The sequence below is a fragment of the Megascapheus bottae genome, unplaced genomic scaffold (assembly GCF_031878675.1).
Source record: "Megascapheus bottae isolate mThoBot1 unplaced genomic scaffold, mThoBot2.hap1 HAP1_SCAFFOLD_204, whole genome shotgun sequence".
NCBI classification, from domain to species: Eukaryota; Metazoa; Chordata; class Mammalia; order Rodentia; family Geomyidae; genus Megascapheus; species Megascapheus bottae.
In genome coordinates, this window is record NW_028327518.1 from 159393 (window position 1) to 169790 (window position 10398).

Below are 10398 nucleotides of genomic sequence, written 5' to 3' on the forward strand. Positions count from 1 at the left end.
TTTGCTTTACCTCTTTGGCAAAATGTTTCCTCTTCTCTCTGTGGCAGGGAGGAACCTTGGAAGGCAGCCACTGACCCATGATATGCCAAGAGGCTGTGACTGGGACTCATTGGCAGGAAACAGAGGGAAATGGCAGGCAAAGAGGTGCTTCTGCCTGTCTGCTTCATATTACAGGTCAGCAGACACTGAGAGGGAAATGGTAAAGAAGAAATCTTGAATGAAACCTACCTCTCTCCTTCAGTAGGAAGTTGGAAGGGTTTGGGACAGTGGCATAGTGCTGAATACCCCACTCCAGGGATTGAGCTGTCACAGGGCTGACTCTCTCTGCCTTCAGGCCATCTGGAATGAAAAATAGGTGGTCATCACATCATCAAAGGATCTGTGCAGAAATGATGTGCGGACTTGCAATTCACTGTACCCCACTGAACACATCCTGCTCACCACAGTTGGGTTTAACTACTTGGGCAGGGGCTCAACTGGATATAAGGAGCCTTCCTCAACTCCATCAAACCATGTGTGTGCCATGACTTGTTGCACATCAGACCTCTGCTGAGGGTCTAAAATTAAGATCTGGAAAAAAACATGATGTCCTCTGGCAGTCAGGTGTGGTGGTACATCATACCTGCCCTCGACAAACTTTCTACAGAGCTGGTTGAAAGTGCTCTCTTGAAATGGGAATTGTCCCATAATCATAAACAACAGGATGGTGCCGAGACTCAAGACATCTACCTTGAAGCCATCGTAGGTTTGTTTCAGGTATATTTCAGGGATACAGACCACATAGGCACCAGGAAGATCTGTGATCAACTGCACTGGGGCAATCCTCAGGCTCAACCCAAAGGCATTGACCTTGCCATTGCCGGGTTCATCCAGAAGGATGTTGTCAGGCTTCAGGTCCATGTTTGCAATCCCATGCCAATGGAAGTACTGCATCTCACTTCCCATCTGCTTCAGCAACTTCCTTGCTTCCTTCTCATAAACCCGGCATGATGCTTTGATCCAGGTCTGCAGGTTTCCCTTGGTGGCCATTCCCATCACTAGGTAGACATGTTCCTCTCCCTGGATCACTTGATACACCCTAATCACATGGTGGTTATTCAGAGGCTTGACAATATCCACCTGATTTTCCACCAGCAAGATTTTCACTGCGACCTCATTGTCTGTGAGGGAGTGATAGGCCTTCTTCACCTGCCCAAACGTGCCAGTGGTTGGATGTACATGATATTGACTGGCAAGGAAGTCCTCCTCTGCGGAGGAGAATGTAGGGCATTTTTTGTCTGTTGACTCCATTTTTCTCATGGGATGGCAAACAGCCAGCCACTACCAAACAGCTAAGGAAATATGGTGGCTAGTATATTTTAAGTATACTTAGCTAAGTTAAGATGACAATAAATATAAATATTAATGTATATAACAATTTTATACATCAGTGGAGTAGGTATCAATTCTTAACGAAGTTTAGCTAATCAATTCAGTGGTAGCATATCTTAAATTAGCACAATCTAAGCCACAGAATAATGGAAATCCCCAAACCCACACAACCCAAAGCTTCCCTTCCTCCTCCACCCACCAATAAAAGCATCAATCTAGATCGGATTTACTGAAGCACTGTAAAGTAGCTCTCTCAGCACTTTAACTGAAAATGGAGAACAACTAACAGCCTTCTGTAACCCCTCCAGGCACCTCACAATGGCATGTGAGGTCGGTGAGAAAATGGCCCAATCACAGTGAGTCCTAATGGCATCATGGAAGAATGGACCGATCACAGCCAGGCCTCGTGTCACCAGGATTGAATGGACCAGTCATAGCCAGTCATAGAACCATTGAGGATCTAGTTCATAGGAATTTTGTAAAACACTTCAAGTGGACCCCTGTTGGCATCCTCATGGCAGCATTTTGGGAACCATGAGGACTGGACAAGTCCCTCCTTCCTTCTCCAGGGCCATGACATCCTAGGATCTGCTTCTGCAAGACCTCAGCCTTCTGGGACTTGCTCCCACAATCTCTGAAAACATGGTGGATCACAATGATCTCTGGAACACATGGGGAGTGGCAAAAGCTACCAGAGTGGCATCAAGTTTAAAAAAATATTGATGTATCAGGTTTGGTACCATATTATTTTACTGATTATTATTTTTTTTCCAGTCCTGGGCTTGGGCACAGGGCCTGAGCACTGTCCCTGGATTTTCTCAAGGCTAGGATTCTACCACTTGAGCCAAAGCACCACTTCTGGCTTTTTGCTACATATGTGGTACCGAGGAATCAAACCTGGGTCTTTGTGCATGCTAGGCAAGCACTCTACCACTAGGCCAAACTCCCGGCCCTTTACTGATTATTTTTAAAAAATTCAAAATATATTTTACAACTTGAGGGAATAGTTGAAAATTAAAAGGCTTGGCCTGAGAGTTTGGAATAGTGGTAGAGTGCTTGCTAGCATGCACGAAGAGCCAGGTTTCACTTCTGGGTACCACATACATAGAAAAAGCTGGAAGTCTTGCTGTGGCTCATGTACCTTGGGGAAGACCAAGGACAGTGTTCAGTCCCTGATTTCAAGCCTCAGACAGTCAAGAAAAGAAAAGTAGGCTTGCTGGGTGGTGGCTCATATATGTAATGCTAGCTACACAGGAGGCTGAGATCTGAGCATAAGGCTGAAAGCCAATTAATCTCTAGAAAATGGGAAGTGGGGCTTGGCTCCAGGGTAGGACAGGAGCTTTCAGCTGAATAACTCCTGGATAAAGCCAAGGCACAGAGATAGGGTGGTAACCTTGAGCTAAAGAGCTGAGGGACATCGACCAGGCAAAGTTCAAATCCCATGACCCACAAAAAATGAAATAAATAAATAAAATTAAATTAAAACACTAAGAACATCATAGAAAAATCACAAAACAAATTCTGACAGTAAGAGAAAATTCAAATTTGTATCTAAGTGTCGCAAGAAAAAGGTACAGAATGGAGAGTCAGGAGTGAAGCCAGGGTAAGGCTGCTTCTCTCTGCCTTCTGTGGATTTGCATCTTTGCATGTACATTTTTTTCATTTTATGTAAGATTTCCTGCACAGAGTCAAAGGGTCCTGCTCCATCTCACACACTTCAATTGCTGGTGTATAAATGAGCAACATCTGGTCCATATCCACTCCCACTAGAATTTACTATCATCTGTGAGATAAAAGAAAACAGGATTTCCCAAAAGATTCTTCCTTTGAAATCCAGAGATACTTGGTTGAAACATTGAAATTGACAGAGAAGGTCTAGAATAGGGGGCATAAGTACCAGACTCCTGCCTAGAAAGAGGGACCTATGATGAACTACAAGATCTTTGTTTGAAAGCTGGAACTTCACTTTAAAAATCAATAACTGGGGAAAGGACTTTTGACTAGTGGAAGAGAGATTACCTAGCATGTTTGAAAACCCAGGTTTTATTACTTTGAAGGCATGGTGCCAAGGACAGTGCAAAACAAAGGGCCTAAGAAAATTTTTTTTTACCTGGGTCAATTACTCTTCAGTGTGGAAGGAATAATGTCAGCTGCAGAGTTGTTGAATGACACGTGGAAGCACGGAGCAGCCTAATAAAATTTTCCAAAGGATGCAAGAAACACTCACCTTACAAATTCAGGCCCACAGTAACCAATGCTCCAGGAGAATGGAGCTCCTCGAGTACCCCTACTGGAATCAGCGGGAAACGATGTTTCCTCCTTAGCAGTAACTGCCAAGTGGTCATTTTTCCCTTCCAATCCAGCTTTTTTTCTTATTCAGCCCCTCCTGCCATGACTTCTTATGATTGGCTTATGGGCCCCACTCTAAAATCCACACACCTGTGCCTGCTTGCAGTTGGGATGGGCTCGTGGTGCCTTGTCCTTTCAGTGAGCAAAAATGCTCAAGATGAAGCTGTTTCCACTCTAGTGTATGAGCAGGTGGGATGCACTGAGAATTGGTTAATTGCTAAGTAAGGGACCCATTTTACTTGAATCCCAGTCATGATATTTCTAATCTCAGGAAAAGAAGGAACGTGAAGACCAGTCGAAGTTGGGGGAGGGGGGGAGGGGATTAATCTACCTGCAAAATTTCTTATTCCTCTTCTTCTTACCCTTTTTTCTTTCCCTTCTTTCTCTTCTTCCTCTCTTTTCTCTTCTTCCTCTTCTTCCTCTTCCTCCTCCTCTTCTTTTCTTCTTCTTCTTCTTCTTCTTCTTCTTCTTCTTCTTCTTCTTCTTCTTCTTCTTCTTCTTCCTCTTCCTCCTCCTCCTCTTCTTCTTTTTCTTCTTCTTCTTCTTCTTCTTCTTCTTCTTCTTCTTCTTCTTCTTCTTCTTCTTCTTCTTCTTCTTCTTCTTCTTCTCCTCCTCCTCCTCCTCCTCCTCCTCCTCCTCCTCCTCCTCCTCCTCCTCCTCTTCTTCTTCTTCTTCTTCTTCTTCTTCTTCTTCTTCTTCTTCTTCTTCTTCTTCTCCTTCTTCAATGGGCATGATTCTTGGACAGTGTTTGCTCAAGGCTAGCACTTTGCTACTTGAGCCACAGCATCACTTCCGGCTCTTTCTGCCAAGGAATGTCCCCAGGGCTTCCTGCAGGCCAGGCAAGCACTCTACAAATAGGCAACCCTCCCATCCCCCAGGTCTGCCTTTGGAACTGCAATCCTCATAACTCAGCCTTCCAACTAGCTGGGATTACAAGGGTGATCCACTGGGCCCAACCAGACCAGGTCATCTTCCCACTCAATAGACATTGGAAAAGAATCCGCATGCACACATAAAAACATGATAAGGGTCTCCCTAAATTTCAAAACACACCAGGAGATGTACCCAGGAAATTCAAGGACCAGGTAGTTCCCAGACTTGTAACCGCATAGGGAATAAAGAGTCTGAAGAACTGATTCAGTTGAGATTTGCTGATAGAACAGAGTGCTGCAGAAAGAGCCAACATTTCAGAAGGCATCGACTCAGCAGAATACTTTTGATCCATCTTGTCACTTTGGAATATGATCTGGCCCTCTCTATCCCGCAGTGGCAGAGGTTTCTTCTCCAGAAACTCCAGAGAACTGCTGAGAGTGAGATCACGGAGATGTTATCTGTTGTTGTGTTCCCCAGTACTGGGGTCCTTGATTAAAGGAATGAGACTGACAGAAAGCCAAAGCTAAGCCAAGTTTTATTTCACACCAAGAACGGAGAATGTCACTGACCAGTCAGGTCAGGGCCAACTCTGTGAAGAGAGAGCGACCCCTCCTGGCCTCACAGGCTAAGTTCTATAGGGCAAAACCACAAACCCCAAGTTTATTACAGCTTCGCATCTGCTAGAGGCTGATTGGTTACAAACAACACAGTTACACATGTACTTCTGCTGACTGGATGTCTCCACCTGGCCTATCCCAACCTTATGACTGAGCCTTGTGTTTGGAAATGGACTGGTTTAGGGGACTGTTTGCAAGTCGTTTTCAGTGCCTTCACGCTCAGTTCGCACTGAACTTAATCCACTAGTCTTGTTTTGGGTCTTCCTGCAGGCCGAGGAAACACTCTTCTCTTAGGGTACCCTCCCAGCCCCCGGGTCTGCCTTTGGAATTTCAAGCCTCACATCTTAGCCTCCTGAGTAGGTGGAATTGCAAGGTTGATCCACTAGCACCCAACCAGTCCAGGTCATCTTTCCACTCTTTAAAACTGGAAGAGAATCCCCATTCACACTTAAAAACATGAGAAGGGTCTCCCTCAGTTTCAAAACACACCAGGAAATGTACCCAGGAAGTTTAATGACCAGGAAGTTCCCAGACTTGTAATCCAGTATGGAATAAAGAGTCTGAGTAACTAAGAGGCGATTTACCGATAGAATAGAGTGCTGCAGAAAGAGCCACCATTTCAGAAGGCAGAATACTCAGCAGAATACTTGATATCCAGACAGTGGTAGCATTGAACTGAAGAATGGAGGGACAACACCAAGGCCCAGAGTTCATGTCCCATGACTGACCAAAAAAACCACAACCTCACTTGTTTAATAACACACAAGGAAAATCTAAGATTTTTTTTAACAGTGCAAGTTAAAATAAAAGCAAGCTGACCTAACCTAAAATTTAATCCAACCAAGAGAAAACCCCTTAGTTTTCCTATCAGAGAATTCAGTTATGTAGAACTAAACTTCACAACCTATGTTGAGATGGATCATTCTCTGACCTCTGTGGCAGTGCAACTGATGCACTATTTGAATTTTCTTATTTCTCTTTTGTTCTGGGACTAGTTATGGGGGGAGGGGAGGAGAAGGGATATGGCACAAACAGTACTAATCATTTTTCAGTTGCTTGCTCACAGGAAGGGGGACACAGAGTTCAACATCTTAACCAGCAGTGATTAATGCTACATTTTTCTCTCCTTTTTAAATATTTTTGTCAGGTGTTATTTTCATTCTATTTTTCAGTTTACAAAGGGTTGACTTATATCACACTTATGAAAAGAATATGGATTTGCCTACACACTATAAGTAAAATTAGAATTAAAACTTAATTCAAGATTAAAGGATTAGGTCAGTTAGCTATGTTTTAAAGAGGCAATACAAACACATCTAAACTATTCCTAAGTGTGCTGAGAATGAAGCATACAGAGAGGACAGCATTTCCAGCCAACCACAGACAGTTTGGCCTTCTTTGTTAACTTGTGATGATTGTTCTTGGTTTGTCTTTTCACAACTTCCACTTGATTTTTCCAGAGAGAATTAGTTGTTTCTGTTTTCAGGCAGTTCCAATTGTGACTACCTCAGCAGTTTTGTTTCTGTTGCGTTTACAGATTCCAGAGACTCAAGAACATTGTCTCTTCTCTGGCCCTGGTGTTACCAACCTCTCACTGGGGTGGTTTTGCCGTGACCAGATGGATGGGTGAAAAGCTTCCCCGTGTCAGTGACTGGGCTTCTGGCTCTCAGTGGCTTTGTTGTCTTTCAGGGCTCTTCACTGTCATTCCTGGAACTGCCTGTTACTGGGCCTGCACACAGTAGCAAGCTCTCCTCAATGCAGCCATCATACTGTTTACCTCCCCCTTCCTACCTCATTTGGTTCTAGAACTAGATGCTCTGCTCTCATGCTGAAAGGTAAGGACAATGTCCTCTGAGGTGTTTTGTCCAGGCTGAAAGCAAGAATAGGGGTTATTGCTGAGCATGCTGGGGGCTCAGCAGCAGGAACTTTGTGCGCATCCTCCTCTGGCAGCTCCTTACAGCCCTACCAGTCATGTCTATTAGACCTCATTCCAGGCTCCTTGCAGCCTTGACTGTTGGTACTCCACAAGATTCTATTCTCATTATGTTGCTGTGCAGAGGGCAGGAATTTTGCTTTATCTCTACAGCTTTGGGTCTCCTCATGGGTCTTTCAGAGGGACCAGAGTTGAAGGGCAGCCTCTGACTCATTGTGTGTGATGAGGTTGTGGCTATGACTGGAGCTCCTCTGCAGGAAGCAGAAGGGAATGGTAGGCAGGGAGTTGCTTCTGCCAGTCTGCTTCGCATCACAGTTCATACACTGAGAGGACAACGGTAAAGAAGAAATCTAGGAAGGAAACCTCACTCTCCCCTCCAGTAGGAATGTAGAAAGTGGCATATGGTTTTGAAACCCTAGCTTCAAATTTCAGCAACCTCAGGAGGTATGTTTCCAGGTGTGAAACGTTGTTTGAAAGCCCTTAATTATCTCCTTACTTTCCTCGTTGTTTTTGCATGTTCACTATTTCACTTTATATAATACTTTTGTAGTTGTTCAGTTCATTTCTGGACCTCTACTTTCTTGTTGGGGATTTACCCTCAATTTTTTAAATTTAATTTTCTTTGTTTTCTGTGTCAACATTTAGAAGCTCTGATATGTAGTTCACAGGTCAACTACTGGCTTTGTTTACCACACCCTGGAGCTTAAAATTAGGGTCTGGTCACTGTCCCTCAGCTCTTTTGCTCAAAGCTAGCACTCTACAAATTTGATCCAAAATGCAAATTTTGAGTTTTGAGTAGTAATTGGAGGTAAGTGTCTTCGAGAGGATTTTCTACCTGGGCTGGCTTTGAACCAGTACTATCAAATCTTAGCCTCTCAATTAGCTAGGATTATACCCATGAAACACTGTTGCACTGCCTGCTTGTTTGCTTAGTTGTTTGTTTTGTGGAGGGGGAGGAAATGTTCTTGAACTAGAGCTTGAACTCAAGGCCAGTTCATTTTCCAAAATAAATGTTCCCTATAAGTTTCAGGGAATATCAGACTTACAAGTCTGTTTTTTTTCTTTTTTTTCATTCAAGGCTCCCTGGCTCTACCTCACAAGCCAGAGCTCAACTTTTGCCGTTTTATTTTTTTTTGGTGAGTCATAAGAGATAAAACTGCCCCTGCAACACAAAGAACACCACACAGAGCCTTGAAATTGGAACATTGTGGCTTGAAGCCATCCTGGGCACCAAAGTCCTTGAGACTCTTTTCTCCAAAGAACCATCAAGATGCCAAAAGCAGTAGGACCCTAAGTATGAACAAAGCAGCACCAGTTTAAGCCCAACACTGTCAGACAAAAGTCAGGCTGACTTTGAAACAAAATCCTCTGATTTCAGTGACATTAGCAAGTAGGAAAGAGACATGAACCAAATTTTCAAACTTTTATTTTTGCATTGAAGACAGTTTTCTTTTTCTTTTTTTTTGCATTTTTTTATTGTAATTAGTAAAAAGGTTACATGATATTTGCCAGATAGAAGGTGCATTAATTCACGTACATTGATACCCTTTCACATGTCTTGGTACCCATTTCCCTCCGCCCCCACACCCCCCACCCATCTTGGTTTTCCCCCCTTCCCTATAAAATTTCAAATATCCGAATACAAATAAATTCAATATATCAGATAACAAAGTGAGATACTATACCAATATGGGATAACGAAGGGACAGCAAAGGAGATGAGAGACAACATAGTACATTAAGGACAACAATCATTCATTATATGGCTTTTGTTTCAATATCCTGGAGGTCCTTTAAATTAGCTTCACATTATATGGCCTTATATATGGCCTTTTGTTCTATTGCAAATCTCTGCTAGTAGAGCCCAAGGTTTCTACTGATTATGACGAATGAGGGAAACCACTGAGCCTAAGTTCCTTTGAGTCTGGCTTACTTCACTTAATATGATTTGTTCTAAGTCTTTCCATTTCCTAACAAATGGGGCGATGTCATTGTTTCTGACAACAGCATAGAATTCCATTGTGTACAAATACCAAAACTTGTTGATCCACTCATCAACTGAGGGACATCTAGGTTGGTTCCATATCTTTGCTATGGTGAATAGTGCTGCAATGACCATTGTTGTGCTAGTGGGTTTAGTATGTCCTTGTTTCTGGATGGTTGGGTGGATGCCAAGTAGTGGAATTGCTGGGTCATAGGGGAGTTCCATGTTTAGCCTTTTGAGGCACTGCCACACTGCTTTCCATAGTGGTTGAACGAGTTTGCACTCCCACCAACAGTATAGTAGTGATCCCTCCTGGCCACATCCCCTCCAGCATCTGTTGTCATTCCTTTTCCTGATCCTGGCCATTCTAACTGGAGTGAGGTGGAATCTTAGAGTTGTTTTGATTTGCATTTCTTTTATGACCAGAGACGTGGAGCATTTCTTCATGTGTCTATAGGCCATTTTTGTTTCTTCTTCAGAGAAGACTCTCTTTAAGTCTTTGGCCCATTTTTAATGGGATGGTTGTTACTTTGGAGGTTAGTTTTGGAGTGATTCAATTTTTTGAGTTGTTGATATATTTTAGATATGAGGCCTTTGTCCGTTGTTTTGTTGGTGAAGATCTTCTCCCACTCTGTAGGCTTCCTGATTAGTTTACTATCTATGTCCTTTGCCATACAAAAGCTCTGCAGTTTAATGCAGTCCCACTTATCCAGCCTTTCTCTGATTTGTTGTGATTCTTGGTCTTTATTAAGAAAGTTTCGACCTGTGCCAAGGAGGCCTAGTGTATCTGCTATTTCTTCCTGTAAAGTTTTCAGTGTGTCAGCTTTTACCTCCAGGTCTTTGATCCATTTGGAGTTAATTCTACTGCAAGGTGACAAAGAAGGATCCAGCTTTAGTTTTCTGCAGGTGCTTAACCAGTTCTGCCAGCACAACTTGTTGAAGAGGCTGTCTTTCTTCCATTCTATTTTTTTGGCTCCCTTGTCAAAGATTAAGTGGACATAGGTCTGTGGTTTAATATCTGGGTCCTCAGTTCTATTCCATTGGTCTTCAGGCCTGTTCCTGTTCCAGTACCAAGCTGTTTTGAGAATTATAGCTCTGTAATAGAGTCTAAAGTTTGGAATTGAAATTCCTCCAGCGCCGTTCTTTCTGCTAAGAAGTGTTTTTGCTATCCGGGGTCTTTTATTATTCCATATGAAATTTTGGATTGCCCCTTCTATTTCTTTAAAGAATGACATTGGGATGTTGATGGGTATTGCATCGAATTTGTAGATA

The 10398-nt window shown here is 43.0% G+C and overlaps 1 protein-coding gene across 1 annotated transcript; it reads right to left on the reverse strand.

The window, feature by feature from the left end:
- Positions 1 to 456: 456 nt before the first annotated feature.
- On the reverse strand, positions 457 to 1290 carry LOC150039709 (sperm motility kinase-like). Its single transcript, XM_090327643.1, has one exon. It carries the CDS (start codon positions 1288 to 1290, stop codon positions 457 to 459), a length of 834 nt encoding a protein of 277 aa, XP_090183769.1.
- Positions 1291 to 10398: the final 9108 nt, after the last annotated feature.

Bases quoted from the DNA above. Each gene is read 5' to 3' on its own strand.
- LOC150039709 (XM_090327643.1), bottom strand. From the start codon at position 1,290: ATGGAGTCAACAGACAAAAAATGCCCTACATTCTCCTCCGCAGAGGAG.